This window comes from Pogoniulus pusillus, chromosome 18 (genome assembly GCF_015220805.1).
Source record: "Pogoniulus pusillus isolate bPogPus1 chromosome 18, bPogPus1.pri, whole genome shotgun sequence".
In the NCBI taxonomy this organism is placed as follows: Eukaryota; Metazoa; Chordata; class Aves; order Piciformes; family Lybiidae; genus Pogoniulus; species Pogoniulus pusillus.
This window is the reverse complement of record NC_087281.1, coordinates 6090315-6112605: the sequence shown is the minus strand read 5'-3', so window position 1 is coordinate 6112605 and position 22291 is coordinate 6090315. Positions and strand designations below refer to the sequence as shown.

At 45.9% G+C, this 22291-nt stretch overlaps 1 protein-coding gene across 1 annotated transcript in view; it reads right to left on the bottom strand.

Moving 5' to 3' along the window:
* UST (uronyl 2-sulfotransferase) overlaps window positions 1-22291 on the bottom strand; it is a 178722-nt gene that overhangs the window by 43805 nt on the left and 112626 nt on the right. The window contains exon 5 of the mRNA XM_064158284.1: window positions 19810-19963. Within this exon, the coding sequence (XP_064014354.1) occupies window positions 19810-19963 (154 nt within the window). The remainder of the gene's footprint in view (window positions 1-19809; window positions 19964-22291) is intronic.

The window sequence follows — 22291 nt, the reverse complement described above, 5'->3', positions numbered from 1 at the left end:
AGAACTGGACACAGGACTCAAGGTGTGGCCTGACCAGAAGTCAAGGCATAGGCCAGCATGATGGTTTTGAAATAGAAATGCCACCATCTACCACTCAATCTCATTCAGAAGCACATATTATTTACACATTTTTAATAGAAGATCAGCTACAATGAAACATGTTTTTAACCCTAATTGGAGAGGGGTTTACTTCACCAAGTCATAGGTAATGATTCTGTTCAATCTTCGTCAAGTATATGGATAGCTAGAGCCACACAGCAGGATGACTCTTCCAACCTGGTTGATTTTATGATTCTATGACCTGTTCATTTTCAAATTCTGAAGACATTTGGTACTTGTTCGTGCAGCTAAGCTAATGGCACTGGTAGTAGATTGCTGCAGGGTGGGCAGCTGCTGGGTATTGCTTCCCAAACCAGCACTGCCAGCACAGCTGAAGTTAAGTATTTCCCACTCTGTGTACTGTGGCACTGAACCTCTTTAATGAGGGCTGCCAGGTGGGGTGGGCTGTGGCAGACTGGGTGGGATAATGGTCCCTGGGAGACAACAGCATGCCAGACAGGTCTACTAGGACACCAGTGGAAGGCTGCAGGGCAAGCAGTGGGTACTTTGGGAAAAAGCTCTGCAAAATAGCAGAGCTGCTTTAGCTCACTGAAACAAGAACTTCTGTCCCCAGATGTCCCCTGCACCAAATGCAATTGCCCCTTCACTCCTACACAGGCTCTGCCTTTTCTTTCCCTCCACTGCCTTCTGGTCTATGAGAAGGAATGAACAGTGCAGGGCTTGCTCAGAGAAATGCTGCAATACTGTTACAGCACCACTGCCCCCTTGGAGTGACACAGCAGGCTGCATTTAATGCCTTTAGCTACCATGTTTGTTTCTTTTAGTCATTTTGCTAATGCAGTCATTGCAACAACTGGGAAACAGCCACCAAAGAGCATGGCCATTTCACCTTGTCACTGACTGTCCTCTGTGCCCAAAGGCTGCCACCACCTCAAGAGCTTCCAGCTCTTCTGTGGCCCCATGAAACCCATGGATGCCACAGGGCATCCACACCGGCTGGCAGAGCTCATGTAGTTACTGACAAGAGAGCAGAGGCAGACTTCGTATTTCATCCTGGAAAGGATCTCGACTGCTGTGGAAAAGACGACTACAGTTGGAGAGATATTTAGTAAGGGCAGATAAAAATCTGTTAACATGGACCCACCAGAGGTCTGTCCCATGAAGACAGATGCTACAGCAGATGGAGGACAGCAACAGGATTGTGGGAACTGGAGCATGAAATGGGAAAGTGTCTGGGGCACCAAACACCTCAGGATGTGCTCCCCAAAGATGACCTTTTCTTGCTGTCTTTAACCATTGTTTTCTTGCTTAAAGGTCAAGAACTCTGTCCCTTTAGCTTTGACAAATGGTACATTTGAAAGACGAGCTACAGTTTGGTTTTCAAAACTAGTTTTCAGTCACAGATAATATTCCTTTCAACTCTTGCTTGCTTGGCACATCTGCTTGTTAAGAGACACACTTCTGAATAGTTTTGTACAGCCCTAGAAAGGCCACACATACATTTCACACCTCTGCAAGTTCCTTTCCTCCATGCATTTGTCAGAAGTTAAAATATGCCTTTAAAAAAATACCTTCCTCTCTTTTAATTCCCAGGAAATTATCCTCACCATTTCTTCAACAAACTGTTCTCTCCCTCAGCTAAATCATGAACTGGATAAACACAGCAGCAAAAGCAACTGGGAGCTGGGGTTGTTTAGCCTGGAGAAGAGGAGGCTCAGGGGTGACCTCATTGCTGTCTACAACTACCTGAGGGGTGGTTGTAGTCAGGTGGGGGTTTGCCTCTTCTCCCAGGTAACCAGCAACAGAACAAGAGGACACAGTCTCAAGTTGTGCCGGGGAAAGTATAGGCTGGATATTAGGAGGAAGTTGTTGCCAGAGAGAGTGATTGGCATTGGAATGGGCTGCCCAGGGAGGTGGTGGAGTCACCGTCCCTGGAGGTGTTCAAGCAAAGCCTGGCTGAGGCACTTAGTGCCATGGTCTGGTTGACTGGATGGGGCTGGGGGATAGGTTGACTGGCTGATCTTGGAGGTCTCTTCCAACCTGGTTGATTCTACGATTCTATGGTGATTCTATGAATGAAGGAAAAAATCCCCTCTCGTTGCCTGCACTTCTGTAAGGCCCAGTGCACTGCTGAAGGAGACTATATCAACTGATGCAGGAGAAGGGAAGAATACTCTTTAGACTAAAGTTTTTGTGACTCCCAGAAGCAGCATGCTGGATGAGTAAAAGCAGCTCCTTCAGTCAGCTCATCTGATTCAAGCTGCTGACCTCCAGACAACTTAATCATAATCAATGAGATCATTGACTACAACTGATTAAACACTTCTGTTCCCCTTCCTCTTACAGATAAAGAAGTAATTAAATGACTCAGGAAACTGATTATCTTATCTACCAGACAACACAAAGGGAGTAATTCAGCAAGCAACAAGGTACTGTTCAAGATGCTACTTAAAGAAATAAGATGATCACTACCACAGGGAAGCTTTCTAACCTGTTTCACAGTTTACATAGTGCCCTGAACTCTGAAAAGACTAATACATAATTCTGTAAATTCACTCAGATACAAGTTTAAGGTCAGCAGTTCCCTTCTAATAGCAGCTGAATGACATATCAGAACTGCACAGTGTTCCTGGTTAAATGGCCAACTCAAAACAGGAGTTATCACGTAAGACATAGCACTATGCTCTTGCCAGTATGTGCTGTGATTTCCTCCCCCCCAAATAACTTTTCACTCACTGTCTGGAAGCAGATTGTCTTCCCTTTGTCAGCTTTTCAGATGCTTCCTATGACCAGCACTTCAGTCAGCAAATCGTTAGTCCACCACTTGCATTGACACGTGGGAGTGTTTACCTGCAATGAAGCGTCTCTCTGACTGTCTTTCCTGCAGAGTCCAAGCCCTGGAGACTGAGCAGTGGTGGCAGTATACTGCTGGCAGCCAGTGGCCACAACGGCACTTTCAACAGGTCTCTGGCAAACAATGAGGACAACTGGAAGGACTGGGCCCTGCCACATTTGCTTGACTATTCACTGGGCTAGTTTTGAAAGGATGCTTATGAAAAGTTACCACATACACAGTGGTTCCTGGGAAGCAGCAGAAAGCAATGGTCATGCCCACACTTCAGGTCTTCTCTGTAGGGGTGTCCAGGCTACTGCAAGACAGAAGGCTTCAAAGACATTTTGATCTTTCTCTGAGCGAGGTCCTTTTCTAGCATTCCTAGTCTGTGTAGCAAGTCACACCAACATAGAACCACAGAATCAACCAGGTTGGAAGAGACCTCCAAGATCAGCCAGTCCAACCCAGCACCCAGCCCTAGCCAGTCAACCAGACCATGGCACTAAGTGCCTCATCCAGGCTTTGCTTGAACACCTCCAGGGACAGCGACTCCACCACCTCCCTGGGCAGCCCATTCCAATGCCAATCACTCTCTCTGGCAACAACTTCCTCCTAACATCCAGCCTAGACCTCCCCTGACACAACTTGAGACTGTGTCCCCTTGTTCTATTGTTGGTTGCCTGGCAGAAGAGACCAACCCCACCTGGCTACAGCCTCCCTTCAGGTAGCTGTACCCTTGTTATGTCCAGGTTGGAAGGAATGTTCTGAAGAAGAGCATTTGAGACCATGCCTTAAAAATATGGGATAAAAGAGAGGCAAGATAGCTGAAGGGAATGGAAAAAGGAAGGAAGCATCTTCCTTACCCGGGTCTGACTCAGTCCTGCTACCCTTCAGGTAGTTGTAGACAGCAATGAGATCCGCCCTGAGCCTCCTCTGCTGCAGGCTGCACACCCCCAGCTCTCTCAGCCTCTCCTCACAGGGCTGTGCTCCAGGCCCCTCATCAGCTTTGTTGCCCTTCTCTGGACACCTTCCAGCACCTCAACACCTCTCTTGAATTGAGGAGCCCAGAACTGGACACAGGACTCAAGGTGTGGCCTGAGCAGTGCTGAGCACAGGGGCAGAGTAACCTCCCTTGTCCTACTGGCCACACTGTTCCTGATGCAGGCCAGGATGCCATTGGCTCTCCTGGCTGCCTGGGCACACTAACAGAAACACATACGTGCCCTATTAGTGCCACAACATCTTGAAGCTAATACTACATTACCTTCAGTGGAGGTCCAAAAAAGTGAGTTTCATCAATGCAAAGCTTTAAAATGGGATTACTAAAATAAATATCAGCGTTCTCAATGCTAAAAATGTCAGCAGAGAGAAGCAGTCTGTGAGCCAAAAGGAAATGAATTTCAGCAGCAATGAACATTAAATATTATTGCCCTCACATATCCCATCAAGACAAAGGCAGAGCAAACAAGAGATCATTCCATTTGCATACATTTTTTCATAACAGAAGTCCACATGACAAGCATTTGGAAGGAAAAAAGCTCATTTTCTCCGGTATAAATCTTCCAATTGAACAGATGTTTGAGAGGGAAAAGCAAAGACATGCCACAAAAAATGTGAAAAAAGAGAAATACATTGCAGACTTCAGGAGTGCAGGACTCCTTGTAAGTACTCAGCTACATCTGCAGATGAGAGAAGCTGAATTTTCACTGATGAAAACGAACACAGGCGAGAAGATGAATTGTAACAGTTTTCTGGGAGGTTATTCTGCCCCTGTACTCAGCACTGCTCAGGCCACACCTTGAGTGCTGTGTCCAGTTCTGGGCCCCTCAATTCAAGAGAGATGCTGAGGTGCCGAAGGTGTCCACAGGAGGGCGCCAAAGCTGGTGAGGGGCCTGGAGCAGAGCCCTGTGAGGAGAGGCTGAGGGAGCTGGGGGTGTGCAGCCTGCAGAAGAGGAGGCTCAGGGCTGACCTCATTGCTGTCTACAACTACCTGAAGGGAGGCTGTAGCCAGGTGGGGTTGGTCTCTTCTGCCAGGCAACCAGCAAGAGAACAAGGGGACACAGTGTCAACTTGTGCTGGGGGAAGTATAGGCTGGATGTTAGGAGGAAGTTGTTGGCAGAGAGAGTGATTGGCATTGAAATGGGCTGCCCAGGGAGGTGGTGGAGTTGCCATCCCTGGAGGTGTTCAAGCAAAGCCTGGATGAGGCACTTAGTGCCATGGTCTGGTCAATTGGCTAGGGCTGGGTGCTAGGTTGGACTGGATGATCTTGGAGGTCTCTTCCAACCTGGTTGATTCTATGAGTCTATGATTCTATGACTACCTGCTGTCACATATGCCAGCAGTACAGCTCCCTTTCATGGATTCTAAAGGAAGAAAGGCTCTATCCATCTAGCAGCTCATGATGTGCCTGGATTGTTTCAGGTGCACATCAAGTACACTGCCTAGCAAAAGAAGAAAAAGAAAGCTGTCGACCTCTCCGCTGAAGAAGAGGAAATATGTGATGATCACCATGCAGTACAGGTTATAAATTTCTTTGATTTTGCCCTCATTTAAAGCCAGATTATAAATCTTAAAGGTATAAGTTTGAAGAAATATGAATAACTGCCTTATTCCTAGCAGCAAGGTCTTTTATGCCACTTCAGACCATCACACCTTTGGAGGCACTTTACCACAGGCCCCATGAATGGTAAGAAAAGAGCTAGAAATGGGAGTTGTGTATTAATTCTGCTTGCTTGTCAGATTTCTGCCCAGTGCTGACTGACTTGGAATTTCTCCCCTCATCTGTGTGATGGTTTGGGTGTTCCCTGCTCCCCCCAACTTTGGAAATCACCCAGATTAGACTCAGCCAGCTCTGGAAATTGAATGAAGCTTAGCAGAATATACAAGCAGGTATTTACAGCATATGCAGTTATAGACAGAAATAGACAAGGTAAAAGGGAATACAGAAACACAACAGCCCTCCCAGAAACCTGAGTCCCCAGGAGGGGCTCCCAACTGCCCCTTCACCTTCCCCCTACCCCTCTCAACCTTACCTCAGTCCCAAGGAAGAATGGAGGTTCAGCCAGGGGGTTAGGAAGCAAAGTGGATTAGTCAGAGAAACGGAGGGTGAGGTTAGAGAGAGATGCAGCTCGGAGCTCTCCAGCAGCAGAAGTGAGTTATCCATGTTTGGATTTTTGTTTGTATACATCTCAGCAAGCCTATGAGTGAGGCAGACACCAGCCTTGTTTTCCTTCCACAGCCTGTAACCTAGTTCTTCTTACCAAAACATTCTAGCTAGGCTCAAACTAGCACAATCTGTCAGGGCTGAGATGAAAAGAAGCTGCAGAGAAGAAAACCACACTGCTGCTTCTTGTTGCTTCCCTGCTGCTTGTAACTGGATATGGTTTGTGCTCTACTTCCACTATCTAATTTCCCTAGTTACAATCTTGCCCCTGTTGAACAGCTCTAATGCTTTTTTGAAAGATTACTACATACTTTGCACTGCCACCCCAAGCAGCAGTCACAAACATGTGGATTCTACTTTCCAGCTTGAGAAGACTCTCACGGTATAGCAACTCTGAGTATTAAAACACTTCTGAAATGACAAGGTTCAAAGGCATGTTGAAGTGCTGGAAGGTGTCCAGAGAAGGGTGACAAAGCTGGTGAGGGGCCTGGAGCACAGCTCTGTGAGGAGAGGCTGAGGGAGCTGGGGGTGTGCAGCCTGCAGAAGAGGAGGCTCAGGGCAGAGCTCATTGCTGTCTACAACTACCTGAAGGGAGACTCATTGTCTGAGGTCTCTCATCCTTTCATATCCCTCCAGGTAAAAATAAAAATCAAGAAACCAGGACATTGTCTGGAGCTTCCATACTGATAAATTACTGTGACTGAAGGTATTTGTATACTCATAACACGAAGTACACTGGCCTAAACAAAAGTTAAACACAAACAAGAACCACACAAACTTCTTCCTCCCCTCAGAAAGGGGAAGAGGTGAAAGGCAGGGAGGAAAAAAAAGAAGAAGGGGAAGGGGAGGAGAAGAAGGGGAAGGGGAGGGGGAGGAGAAGAAGGGGAAGGGGAGGGGGAGGAGAAGAAGGGGAAGGGGAGGGGGAGGAGAAGAAGGGGAAGGGGGAGGGGGAGGAGAAGAAGGGGAAGGGGAGGGGGAGGAGAAGAAGGGGAAGGGGAGGGGGAGGAGAAGAAGGGGAAGGGGAGGGGGAGGAGAAGAAGGGGAAGGGGAGGGGGAGGAGAAGAAGGGGAAGGGGAGGGGGAGGAGAAGAAGGGGAAGGGGAGGGGGAGGAGAAGAAGGGGAAGGGGAGGGGGAGGAGAAGAAGGGGAAGGGGAGGGGGAGGAGAAGAAGGGGAAGGGGAGGGGGAGGAGAAGAAGGGGAAGGGGTGGGGGAGGAGAAGAAGGGGAGAGAAGGGGGGAAAAAGGGGGGGAGAAGGGGAAGGGGGGGGGGAGAAAAAGGGGAGGGGAGAAGGGGAATAGGGGGGGAGAAGTGGGCTAAAAAGGGGAAAAAAAAAACCAACCACTTGCAGCAATTCCCTTTATACCAAGATGGAAACTCTGGTTTGTGGAATAAGTGACAGCTGACTCGTGGGAAGGCACACCACTTGCTTGCCAGGCAGGAATAAGCAAACAGAGAGAGCACCTCAGTCCAGCTGCCAACACAAACCTATGGCATTTGGTTACTGCTTTGTAGCAATACAAACGCACATTTTTTACACCTCAGGAGCACACTGAAGCAAGCAGAGCAAGACTAAGACAGCCTGCACCTGATTTTTGGGAAAAGTACCTCCTGCTCATTGTGTCATGAGACAGAAACAAAAACTGATCTCACATCTCTGCACTCTGTTTTCACTGCTGCACAAGCAGTTCTTATTTGCATGCATTTATTCAGTCCACAATGATTGTAAATGTTATTTTGAAGCAAAAGGCAAGGCACCCTACTCAGCAGGGAACGTGCTGTGTTGCACCCTAACTCAGCATGGGACATGCTGTGTTCACAGTGCTGTGAAGCCATGACCCTTCTGATTTAAGGGCTGGGATTTTACTGTGTAGTCTAGAATAAAACAGAGAGATTTCAGAAGTAGGATAAATTAAGTCTTGGCCATGCCTGAGCAACTGAACCTCTCTTTCTTCTGCAACATGCAATCTCTGCTTCAGTGTGGTTCCAACTACTTCAGAGGCAGAATTCAGAAGAGTGAACCAGTTACTCTGCAGTCAGCAGAAGAGTACACATCACCAACAAAAAATTGCATGACAGGAAAATATTTAGTTGATAACAAACACCTAAAGCCTAGAACAACCTTGGATGCTTTAATAGAACTCCAGCTATCCCTCATCACATAAGCAACGCATCACAGGCAGGAAGGTCTCCCAAAGCCACGACCCTGAATTCTCCCTGTCCTCCACTGCCTCAGAGATTCAGCTTCGCTTTGGCTGCTAAGTTCTACAGCTCAGGATTTTAGGTTATTGCACTTCATTGATAATGCTGAGAGAGTAATAGAACTGATCTGTAAACCACAAAAAAAGTGGAAGGAAGGAGAATGACAGAAAAGGCATTAAAATGGGCTAATGAATTCAGTTTCGTTCTCACAGGTTGTCAGTTCTGCAGGTTTGGACACCTACAGAGAGAAGCAAATACGTGACTGCTTGAAATTACATCAACACACCACTGTGCCCAGCTCTGGGCTCCTCAGTTCAAGAGAGATGTTGAGGTACTGAAACGTGTCCAGAGAAGGGCAAGGAAGCTGGTGAGGGGCCTGGAGCACAGCCCTGTGAGGAGAGGCTGAGGGAGCTGGAGGTGTGCTGCCTGGAGAAGAGGAGGCTCAGGGCAGAGCTCATTGCTGTCTACAACTGCCTGAAGGGAGGCTGTAGCCAGGTGGGGGTTGGTCTCTTCTCCCAGGCAACCAGCAAGAGACCAAGAGAACACAGTCTCAAGTTGTGCCAGGGGAGGTCTAGGCTGAATGTTAGGAGGAAGCTCTTGCCAGAGAGAGTGATTGGCATTGGAATGGGCTGCCAGGGAGGTGGTGCAGTTGCCTTCCCTGGAGGTGCTCAAGACAAGACTGGATGAGGCACTTAGTGCCATGGTCTGGTTGATTGGACAGGGCTGGGTGATAGGTTGGGCTGGATGAGATTGGAGGTCTCTTCCAACTTGTTTGATTCTATGATTCTCTGACATAGGCTCAATATACTGGCAGCAAGGGGAAGGCTGCCTTTCTCTGCCCTTCCTCTATCAAGAGGACTAAAAAGTTCTGCAGATTCCTTCCTCATCACACTGCGAATAAAACAGTTTTCATTTAAAATGTTTGAAGCATAAAGCAACTAGGAAAAGGAAACAGGTGTTCTCCTAGCAAGGAACATAAGCAGCAGGGTATTTAGTAGGGAATTCCAGGGAAGGCTACCATGACTTCATTAGACAAGGCTTCAAAACACTTCAAAATTAAATATGGACACAGTCCCAAACATTTCATTCAGAGAGTCAGACTTCTAAATATACACACACACAAACATGTATATGATTACATCATATTTTAATACCAGGTTATTTGCTAGTCCATGAACTATGTCTGTTATTTAGACCATGTCTAAAATGTAACCTAAAAAAAAATCATTTTACAATTTACAGTAACAGAACTAGAAGCCTGACACTTTTCCTCTGGTAAATAAAGCACTGCCATCCTAAAAACCATTATATGCCTATTTCCAAATCCATTTTGGCAATGGGAGCTCACAAATGTCAAATGAAGGCCATCAAATGCAGCCACACTACAGATGTATACACTACAAGGTTCATTGTTTTGTTCTTCACTGCTTCTGATTTGCCTTTTTTCAACTGCCACTGAGAGCCTTTTAGTAGAACTATCCACCACATCGGTAAGATTTCATTTCTGGCTGGCAGCAGAACCCCTCCAAAACCTGCTTTCTCGCCTATGCTGAAGGCAAAGCTGGCTCTTGTCCCTGGGCTACACAAGAGTGCTCCTTTCTGTTGTTGCTTCAGTCTCCAAAAATACACCTCCTGCAAATAAAAGGTGGAAGTACACTCTTCTCTTACACAGTTTATATGGCCCTAGAGGGCCAGCATCAATACATTAGACTCACTGTTCCACATTGGGGATTTTGCACCCTGCAAACAGTAGCTTCCTATAGAGAAGATAAAGCAAACTTGTTTCCAAGCTACCACAGCATATAAGACCAAGAAAAGGAGGAAGAACAAGAAAAAAAACCCAGCAAGCACTACCCTGTATTCATGCTCAGAAAAGCACAAATAACAAACTTGGCAAAAATGGCCATAAAAAGGAAGATTTGTCACTCATAACTTCCTTAAAACAGCCTGGTCTGTAAAGAATGTAAATTAATATAAATGTCTTAAATTCCATCTACTGCTTAATGATGGTGCTAAGACCTTGTAACAGTATTGTTTTGACAGGACTGCTGGTATTTAGTGCTTGTGACTCTTCTGCTACTTGGGCTTCCAGTTTCCTGTGCAGTTTATTAATGTTTGTGGCAGTCAGAAATTTTCAGAACAGTAAAACACTGCATGAAAAAAAATACCTCCCATTTTCACACCCTAAAACAAAATATTGTGGTTGTCTCGAGTTTTACCTCAGCAAAAAGGAATCACAGTATCACCAAGGTTGGAAGAGACCTTACAGATCATCAAGTCCAACCCTTTACCACAGAGCTCAAGGCTAGACCATGGCACCAAGTGCCACGTCCAATCCTGCCTTTAACAGCTCCAGGGACGGCGACTCCACCACCTCCCCAGGCAGCCCATTCCAGTGCCCAATGACTCTCTCAGGGCAGAACTTTCTCCTCACCTCCAGCCTAAATTTCCCCTGGTGCAGCCTGAAGCTGTGTCCTCTCGTTCTGGCACTGGCCACCTGAGAGCAGAGAGCAACCTCCTCCTGGCCACAACCACCCCTCAGGTAGTTGTAGACAGCAATAAGGTCTCCCCTGAGCCTCCTCTTCTCCAGGCTAACCAATCCCAGCTCCCTCAGCCTCTCCTCGTAGGGCTGTGCTCAAGGCCTCTCCCCAGCCTCGTCGCCCTTCTCTGGACACGCTCAAGCATCTCAAAGTCCCTCCTGAACTGCAACACACAATGCTGTCATTAAAATAAAAATCATGCTAATACAATCCAGATTATTTTTTATCTTTGCTATTAATACAAATGACATGAAATTATTATTATTATTATTATTATTATTATTATTAATATGAATTACATGAAATGTTTTAGGTCTGCAACCCTAAGCAATGGTTCTTTCTTCACCACGTGGAGCTGGCTCAGGCCAGTAAATGAAAACACATCAGGCAGGCAAACTTTCTTGCTCTCATTAAATTGCATAACGCTGCCACGTTTGGAATGCAAACTCTGCAGGGGAACATTAAATAATATTGGTTTGTAAATTAAAGTCACTGAAAAGTAAATGTCAGCCATGAAAACATTTCCTTTAATATTGCATTTTATAAGCTGTTTAATCAGCTTCTCCTCCAGCTGGGGTCTGAGTGATCATTAACTTTGTGGTTCAATAAATGACTAATACAAAGCGGGAGACGCTAATGGAAACGCGGTGCTTCAGAGTGTATGTGGCAGATGAAGAATTAGGAAGCCAGGCCAAAAACGTGCTGCAAAGAGTTAATGCAGAAAGAAGGAACAGCTGGAGACTGTTAAAAGCAGCCATAAGAGGGAAGAAGCAGCAAACTGTCCTAATTGGGTCAGCTGACAGGTGGCTGGGCTTCAGCCCTGCCCTCTAGGCAGCCCATTATCAGCTGAAGAGATGGATGCTACTGTGTGATGCTACAGCTGCACTGCAGCTCAGGACACATTGTACAACCCCCAATGACCAATTCAAACCATCTCAGCACCAATGTATAACACAGGGAGCAAAACAGCTTCTGTATGTATGGGGATCAGCACGGGAAAACACGGGGGAAGCATAAAATGTTTTGTCTCTTAACTACAGCTCCGAACCCAGTAACTGCAAAATTTTATCTACACATCAATTTCCCTGACATCTGGATACACTGCACACACATAGTAAATCATTTTAACCTCTACAACTACCTGAAGGGAGGTTGTAGCCAGGTGGGGTTGGTCTCTTCTGCCAGGCAACCAGCAACAGAACAAGGGGACACAGTCTCAAGTTGTGCGAGGGGAAGTACAGACTGGATGTTAGGAGGAAGTTCTTCCCAGAGAGAGTGATTGGCATTGGAATGGGCTGCCCAGGGAGGTGGTGGACTTGTTGTCCCTGGAGGTGTTCAAGCAAAGCCTGGATGAGGCACTTAGTGCCATGGTCTGGTTGATTGGCCAGGGCTGGGTGCTAGGTTGGACTGGATGAGCTTGGAGATCTCTTCCAACCTGGTTGATTCTATGATTCTATGCTTCAGATTTCCAATCTAAACAACATTAACTAAAGTTCAGCAGACTCTACCCAAAACTTCCACGTTTCAATTGGCATATGCAGCCCCTTGTAAGGTCCTCATTAAATAAACCCCTCTACTCCCCTCTCCACCAGGCACCTACCACCTGTAGGCAGGTAACTACCTTTTTTATATAGAAACACACTTGTGAGAGCAATAGTCAGGAGAGGGAGGCATGAGCTCCATACCATGGTCTCTCTCCTGAAGGCCATGGGCCCTGGCAGGCCAAAAACTTCATGATACAAACCTGAAGTCATGAAGGTGGAAGCTCAATGTGCTACTTCTCATAACAACTCACAATACTATTGCTCAAGGTTAAATAGTTCTATTATCCAGACAGAGACAGGAACCAAGATGACTAGCTGCTGTCAGAAAACTAATGCAACTGGTAAAATAAGTTTCAATGGCAGAGAGAAATTTGAGGATAGAAGCAACAAGACTGCTTCAAATGTTATTTTAGCAGATATTCCTATGTTAATGAGAAACAATGCAGCCAGCAAAATTCACCAATGTTGTGGAGGGCATGTAGGCCTGAAAATAGCCTTGTTTGTGCCTTGCTCTGCCTGGACATGTCTCTCTGCCTGCACCAGGGGTAAACGAGCAAATAGGGGCACAACAGACCAGGGCCATAAAGTCAGTTGCCCAGGACACCTGATTGTCTAAGCCCCCACATGCTCAGCTCGTGCCTGCCGAGTGCTGGACCCATGTGATTCCCATATTTGGTGTCCAGGCCTGTGGGTTTTGCCTAGTATGGTAAGGTTTGGCTGACTGCCAACCTGATTGGTCATTCTAGTGGTCAATGAGATCATTAACTCTCAGCCCACATTTAATAAATAGGGGTGCACAGGCTCAGGTGCAGCCTTGCCCACACTGCTTGCTTGCCTGCCTGCGTCCATCCTTGCAGAGCTCACTTATGCCTGCCTTTCTGTGATTACCTGGTGTGCACCACTGCCACAAATTGCCAGGAGCAGACCCACTTGTCTGCACACGATTGGCCTGAGTAGCCAGCTTTAGACCCGTGCTCAGACTGCACAGAATCCTGCCTCTGCACCTGGAGATCCTGCCTACGAATTCCTTGGAGAGACAAGAAATCAGCAGCATAAGGTCAGAGACTGTCATTCCTCCCTGAAGCCGGAGGATTCCAGCCTCCAAGTCCACAGGCAGAGACCCTGGAGAATTGGACATTCGTATAGGCTGTGACATAGCCCCGGAGGATGGCTGTTTAATCAGAATTGTGAGTAAATACCTGAATGCCTCTGTAATTTCTATTGCCTCTGCCACAAAGCAGAAAACAGCTTTCAGCTCACCCTTGCTGAGCAAATAGTATATAGACCCCAAGCGGCACTCAGCCGCGGGGAAAACTCTCTGTGTATAGTTTGAACTGCTTGCTAGTTATTAATAAGTCACTGTATATATAGTCCCATAATCTCTTCATCACCATGTAGAACGTATATTAATATTAAAGTTCAGTGCTTGGGGGGTGGTGAGAGTTGAAAATATTGCAATCAAAGCCCCTACTGTCACAAACTCTTGACACCCTTCGAATTTTGCTTCCCTCCTTTGCAGTAATCCTTACACAGCTCTTACAAACGTTTTAACATCTAAAGACAAAAGGACAGATGTGCCTTTATGGGATTACACACACGAGGAAGCTTTAGCATAACTGAAGCTGAATATTGTTAGCTTTGGTGGGTTTTTTAAAGCTGAGAAAAGCATATTTATTTTGAGAGATGAAGCTGAAAGACTATGCTGAGCCTGACAGATCTGTAGTGCAAATTCAACTGCTAATTACAAGAAGTCCCATAGGAAGGTGACAAGTTGTTAATTTACTGAATCACCTCTTGAATACAAAAGCTCTCCTAACAAAGATGTTTAGATCTTGTACTTGAGTTAGGAGACATGCTGCTTGTGAGACTAAGAGATCAGACTTCAGTATGACCAGATGTCCTGCAATTCAGGCAACAACACACAGCCCATGCAGCTTCACACCTGTTCAGCATCAGCTGTCTTAGATGCAAGCTTCAGCAAGCATCAAGGAAAGATCAAAACCCCATATGTACCTTTTATATTTGATGTCTCTGCTGCAGTTGTAATATATACTAGATGACTCCTTCTACAGAGGACCATTTTAACACAAAGCAAAAAGCCTGGATGAGGCACTTGGTGCCATGGTCTAGTTGATTGGATAGGGCTGGGTGTTACGTTGGACTGGATGAGCTTGGAGGTGTCTTCCAATCTGGTTGATTCTATGAAGTATTCATGATAGTCTCTATCAGAATTCTTCATACCTTTTGCACTTTGAATTGAGGCTTAAACTGTATCATGTGGTGCATATTTTTCTGTTGCTTGACACCAGCAGCATCTAGAGCTGCACTGATAAAGGGTTACTTGCTTCAGCGAACTGTATTAAGTCTAGTTCAAAGTAAAACATATTCACTAGGATGGATTTAAATTAGCTTTTGTGAATTAATTAATCTCATTTTACAAGACCATAAAGTAGGATGACACTCACATGAGTGTGCTCAAGACCTGACCTGAGAAGCTCACCACCCCTTCAGACAATTACCTCTCTGCCATATTCCATGCTAACACGTTGTCACTATTTTTGGGAAGGAAAGCTTGAAAGTCATTTCTCTAGGCAACTGTGCTAGTTTGAAGCTAGCTAGAATGTTTTGGTGAGAAGAACTAGATTACAGGATGTGAAAAGGAAAACAGAATGATGTCTACCTCACTCATAGGCTTACTGAGAAATACAAGAAGAAGAATCAAAATATAGAAAAGGCACTACTGCTGCTGGGGAGCTCCGAGCTGCATCTCTCTCTCTCACCTCACCCTTCGTTTCTCTGACTAATCCACTTTGCTTCCTAACCCCCCTGGCTGAACCTCCATTCTTCCTTGGCACTGGGGTAAGGTTGAGAGGGGTAGGGGAAAGGTGAAGGGGCAGTTGGGAGCCCCTCCTGGGGACTCAGGTTTCTGGGAGGGCTGTTGTGTTTCTGTATTCCCTTTTACCTTGTCTATTTCTGTATATAATGAAAATATCTGCTTCTATATTGAGCTAAGCTGTAACTAATAAGCTTCATTCAATTTCCAGAGCTGGCTGAGTCTAGTCTGGGTGATTTCCAAAGTGTTTGTGGGGGTGGGTAACACCCAAACCATCACAGCAACTGACAGTCACTTGTTCCAACAGAGAAAGCAGTGGGTCAGCACAAGGAGCTGGCTGATCTGGGTGGGAAGTCTCACGTTACAGCAGCTGCCTCTGTCATATGTGATTCATGAGTAAGGGGCTTGTTTTCTATCATAGAAGTATAGAATCAGCCAGGTTGGAAGAGACCTCCAATCTCATCCAGCCCAACCTAGCACCCAGCCCTGTCCAATCAACCAGACCATGGCACTAAGTGCCTCATCCAGGCTTTGCTTGAACACCTCCAGGGACAGTGACTCCACCACCTCCCTGGGCAGCCCATTCCAATGCCAATCACTCTCTCTGCCAACAACTTCCTCCTAACATCCAGCCTAGACCTCCCCTGGCACAACTTGAGACTGTGTCCCCTTGTCCTGTTGCTGCTTGCCTGGCAGAAGAGACCAACCCCACCTGGCTACAGCCTCCCTTCAGGGGGTTGTAGACAGCAATGAAGTCTGCCCTGAGCCTCCTCTTCTGCAGGCTGCACACCCCCAGCTTCCTCAGCCTCTCCTCACAGGGCTGTGCTCCAGGCCCCTCACCAGCTTTGGCGCCCTCCTGTGGACACCTTCCAGCACCTCAACATCTCTCTTGAATTGAGGAGCCCAGAACTGGACACAGTATCCTGGCCTTCAATTAAATTTTAGTAAACACAGATATTTACCAACATGGAAAACAATTTTTCTGACTCCTGAAAGAATGGTTGTTTTCTCTGGAACAGCGTCAAAGCCTGAAAGTCTATTCAAAGAAAATTTCAAATGATCAGCAAATCTGTCTCCTTTTCTGATCCTTGCAATGTCAGCAGTTCAGATTCTCAAAGTTAAAAAACCAGCACACAGGCTACTACAAGACTTCAAAGCTGTTTGGTTTTCTTTTTCAGCCTTTCTTTTTCAACCTCTCTTTTTCTTAAGGCTCAGAACTGAGGGGATGTAATGCCTCCATTATGGATATCACAGCTCAATAGGCAAGCAGTTCATCAGACACAAAACCTTATCTTAAACTGCTTTTCCTCTGTTAAGAGCCCACTTTATAGAGGTGGTGAGCTCCCACACTTTCATACTGCAATTACTGAAAGATCACACAGCTGTCCTTAGCTTTTCAAGGGCCACTGCCACTGCCCCACCTATTGACCAAGGTACCAGGATGGCCTGGAGAGGCTCAGAGTTGCTCACAACACCTTTCAAGAGACTGGAAGCCAGGAACATAATGACTGAGAGGAGTACAATTAACCTCTGCTACTCCAGTTTTGAAATACATACATCTCAAAAGAGGCTCAGGGCAGATATCATTGCTCTCCACAACTAACTGAAAGGAGGTTGTAGGCAGGTGAGGTTGGTCTCTTCTGCCAGGCAAGCAGCAACAGAACAAGGGGACACAGCCTCAAACTGCACCAGGGTAGGTTTAGGCTGGATGTTAGGAAGAAGTTCTTCACAGCAGGAGCGATTTGCCATCGGAATGGGCTGCCCAAGGAGGTGGTGGAGTCACCATCCTGGAGGTGTTTAAGAGGAGTCTGGACGGGGCACTTAGCACCATGGTTTAGTTAATTAGGTGTTAGGTTATAGGTTGGACTCAATGATTTTGAAGGTCTCTTGCAACCTGGTTGATTCTGTGATCTTTCTGCAGGCAGAGCTGCCTCCCTCTCCTCATAAAACAAGAGAGATAAATCTGCAGCTTTTCTAGTGGATGTTCTAAGTCTGTGAGTACTACCAACACAGGGCTTCTCAGGCTCTGCAGCAGTGAACTCACTGGTGTGGTACAATCAGCACAGTGTGTATTTTTCCAACCATTGATCTGAAGCAAGGTGGAAGAAGATCAGTAAAAGCCTCTCCTATCCTTCCCTGTCTCTTTCATGTTTAATATCCAACATAGAAACTATTTAAGATGCTAAATCTAAGCTTGCCCTTCAAATAGTCTCCTGTAAAAATACAGTGCTTTAGGGTGAGTTTTCAATTCAAAAAGGTATGAAGCCAGCAATCAGTCCTGTTCTAAAGGGCTGCACTGGCTCACGCTCAAGAGTTAAAACCAGCTGCTTGCTTACTTCCCAGCTAGATCAGTCAACTGATTGATCAGAATTCTGAAGCTACCATGCCACAGAATCCATTACCTGAGTTTATAAGTGTATGCCAGCAGATCTCCTCGCATCAAGGAAAATATATCACATGACTGCATTTTAATTTTATGTGGTTGGATAGCACTAGTCCTGAAAAAAACTAACATCTGGAACGAGTGGCTTTTGTTAAAATGAATTTCACTAACTCGTGGCAGTTACTGTCACAGGAGCAGTTGCCTTTGAGCACTGCAAGTGACAGCCAAAGTCTGCCAAGGATGGAGGACACTGAATTACCAACAGAGAAGATCGAAATGAGAAAGCAAAAGTAGTTTTCATAAAGGATGGTGATGGTGCCTCAGACTGACAGACTGCTTCCTGAACAAAATGATTACTGACCACTGCATCTACTTCTCACTTCCTTTGTATTACAGCTTTTTTACTGATCTGTGTGTACATGTGTGTGTGTGCACAGAAATAATTCATTTTAAGAACATCACAATGCAAATGAAAATGCAAGACAGTTTCTTTCTGCTAGCTTTTAAACCAAGACAAACAAGTGGGACTAGATCTGTTCATTTCAGTTCTGCTTCAAATAAAATGCCATGGATTGTGCATACCCCATTTTAAAATGCACAGGCACTACTGAATTAATATCAGTTTCTACATCGTCAGTCAGTCAGGACAGCAGGCAGTCACTGCATGTTGCACATCACACGAGAAGCAGAGGCACTCAGAGCAAAGTTCAGACTGCACTGCTCCATTGTAACACTTCCAGAAAATTAAAAGATGACAGGGCTAACAAAAAACCTAGTGTAGTTAAAAACCCCACCCCACATTAACTCCTGTATATTCCCTGCCCCCTTCACAGGTGAGAAAACAGAAGTCAACATATACAGCACACAAAGCTGTAGGGACTGCCTTCCAATTCTGCACATCATGAGGTGAAACCTTGCTCAGCTGACACAGTGACCTCTTTAGTATCTCCAGACACATAGCAAAGTAGAGACCCTTTGCAACACTACTGAAATGAGTTTGTATCTGTATAGCAGATGTCATCAAAGTTTAATATACATAGTTACACTGGTATTTCCCCCTTTCCCTCAATTACTCACAATTAGTTATCTTCTCACAGGGTTCTGTATGACAACAGTTGTAAAGCACAAATTAAATCAACACATCCCTCTCATATGGAAAAAACCCAAAACCCAGCCCTCCTTGGATTCATAGCTTCAGAAAGGACAGAAATGCCTTCTGTGGCAGTCGCTCAGAGCTGTGTTCTCCACAGCTCACCTGCATCACATCTTGTACTCTCCTGTGCCTTCAAACCATCACCAAAAGACTCTTTATTCTCCAAAAGCCAGAGCCCTCTCTTGTTTTGACACGTTGTCTGGCCGTTCCATAGAAGGCCATCACGCTGTACTGCTGCAGCACTGAACCTTCTGCACGTTCAAGCGTGGTGGAAAGCTAAGTCAAATCAAACCAGACCTCCACTACACAGAGGGTAAGAATTAATTCCATTTTGTCTTTTAGGAAGGTGTCAGTATGCATGCAGAGATCACTATCACACTAACTAACCACCTCCCTAGCATCTGTGCTTCTCATTCAGCATTTGTAGACCACCTACAGGAGAGATCACTATCACACTAACTAACCACCTCCCTAGCTTCTGTGCTGCTCATTCAGCATTTGTAGACCACCTACAGCTAAGTGACCTTGGTCTGTGACAAAAACTGATAGTCATTATGATACTTTAGCAGTTGTGCAAAATTAATGCTTCTTATGAAGAGCTTATCTGGCATTACTGCCACATGCTTACTTCAAAAAAGGCAACAAAACCAAATCAACAACTGAGACCCTCTGAGCCCTGGTATAAAGAACATTACAGTTGACTTACCAGAAAGAGCAATAGAAGCTTGGGATCATTGAATTGCTCCATTTCCCAAATTTCCTCTGATGCTGCACAGTTACAGACATTGTTTCAACTTAAAAATCTGCATCAATATCCCCAGCAACAAAGGCAGAATTATTATGCCTAACCACTACATAGTGCAAATCCAAGACAGCAAAAGGACTGCCATTCAAACATAGCAACCTGGGACTTGCTATTAGTTTGTATAGATCAGACCAGACCACTGAATTAACCAGCAACACTTTACATACTTAAGTTGACCAGGTAAGACAAACATGAAACAGCACAAGACAAAAGATGCCTCAGCCTCCCACTCTGAACGTCAGTATTATGTAATGATGCTGGGAAATCAGTTACCAGAGCCTTTGATTTAAACATACCAGGTATCTCTCCTCCTGCCTCATGCTGGGGGTACGGATCATGTGATTCTGTTCTCCTCTCCAGTCTCCGAAACGCCGAAAAAAATAATTGGATAAGAACCGATTGACAGGATCTCTGATGATATTGATGTACACAGGCTGGTCTCCTCCAAACCTGGGGGGACAAAAACAGGTCAGTGTCAGCAGAAAGCACCCACAGTATTCAAATTACTCTCCACAGAAGTTCAGAGCTTTCACAAGATTAAAAGTAAAACTGAGAAGCCTGCAACTAGTTACTAAGACTGTAAAACATGCATGATCTCTTTAGGATGAACAAGCCCTACGAGGAGAGGCTGAGGGAGCTGGGATTGGTTAGCCTGGAGAAGAGGAGGCTCAGGGGAGACCTTATTGCTGTCTACAACTACCTGAGGGGTGGTTGTGCCCAGGAGGAGGTTGCTCTCTTCTCTCAGGTGGCCAGCACCAGAACGAGAGGACACAGCCTCAGGCTGTGCCAGGGGAAATTTAGGCTGGAGGTGAGGAGAAAGTTCTTCCCTGAGAGAGTCATTGGACACTGGAATGGGCTGCCCGGGGAGGTGGTGGAGTCGCCGTCCCTGGAGCTGTTCAAGGCAGGACTGGACGTGGCACTTGGTGCCATGGTCTGGCCTTGAGCTTCTGTGGTAAAGGGTTGGACTTGATGATCTATGAGGTCTCTTCCAACCTTGGTGATACTGTAAATACGATAGCAAGTTAAGCTACACATGAACTACAAAGACTCTAGTTTAATACCATCTCAGTTCTGCTTTTTGAGTTTTCTCCTTGGTGTCTTCAGCTGATGAACCTTCTTCAGCTGAATCACAGAATGAGCATTTCTTCTCAGAACGTTTCCCAGCTGGGAAGTCCTGTCAGAGCAGGCACCACCTACCACTAATTGCCAAAGGGCAAGCTTAGATCACCTCCACCTGTGCAGTAAGTGCGGTAACGTGCAAAGGAGTTTGCAACATTCAAGCTTATTTCAAAAGGTTTCCTTTGGATGAGCTGACAGATATGCTTGGTATTTCCACCTTGGTATTTGCTGCAACTTGTGTATATCTTTCTCCCCTCACCCCTAACCTGCACCACCAGATGGATTTGAGCTTATTTTAGCATCGTGCAATGTCTTATCCTTGTACAGCACTTCACAAAGATCAACAAACAAACAAACACCAAAAAAAACAGTAACAAAACCCAGGAAAAAGAATAGATTAAAATCCTCATTTCAAGACAGAAATTGTCAATTTCAAGTACATGCAAGTGCAAGGAAAACAAAAGGGTAAAACCAGCTGTGACCAGGCTCTGCACAAATGCAAAATGCAGCATGGGGATCTGAAATTTAGAGCTGAGAACCAGCAAAACAACTTCATCGCCTCAACTGCACCCTGTTGTACAATTCCTCCCGGTAGTTCCTGACAAACATCTTCAGTTTAAGAGGTGGAATGAAAACAAAGAGAGCTGAAGAAGGTCTCTGATCCTACGGTATTTATTTTCACAGCATTAAAATACATCAATAGAGAGCGTCGGGAGAAAAGGCACAACTGGAAGTAAAAATAGAAAGATGCTTCTACTCTACCATGGTCAACATAAAGAATGTGCACTTATGCTGTGCAATGGACTTATGGACTACAAATGTTGTGAGATAAAGAACAAAAAAACCTTTTTGGATGGAGGTTATTTTGCCCCTGTACTCTGCACTGGTTAGACCACACCTTGAGTACTGTGTTCAGTTCTGGGCCCCCCAGTTTAGGAGGGACATTGAGATGCTTGAGTGTGTCCAGAGAAGGGCAACGAGGCTGGGGAGAGGCCTTGAGCACAGCCCTACGAGGAGAGGCTGAGGGAGCTGGGATTGGTTAGCCTGGAGAAGAGGAGGCTCAGGGGTGACCTTATTGCTGTCTACAACTACCTGAGGGGAGGTTGTGGCCAGGAGGAGGTTGCTCTCTTCTCTCAGGTGGCCAGCACCAGAATGAGAGGACACAGCCTCAAGCTACGCCAGGGGAAATTTAGGCCTGAGGTGAGGAGAAAGTTCTTCACTGAGAGAGTCATTGGACACTGGAATGGGCTGCCCGGGGAGGTGGTGGAGTCGCCGTCCCTGGGGCTGTTCAAGGCAGGATTGGACGTGGCACTTGGTGCCATGGTCTGGCCTTGAGCTCTGTGGTAAAGGGTTGGACTTGATGATCTGTGAGGTCTCTTCCAACCCTGATGATACTGTGATACTGTGTTTGAGGCCCCATGGCTGGAGGTGTTTAAGGCCAGGCTGGATGAGGCTGTGGGCAGCCTGCTCTAGGGTAGGGTGTCCCTGCCCATGGCAGGGGGGTTGGAACTGGCTGATCCTTGTGGTCATTTCCGACCCTGACTGATTCCTTGATTCTGTGATTTGGAGAGGCACATTCTCCATTTGAGTAATGAGTAGCTCCTCTCTAGATCTTTGTGAAACTATTTCTATCTAGAGAACTAATATTTGCCTGGGTTT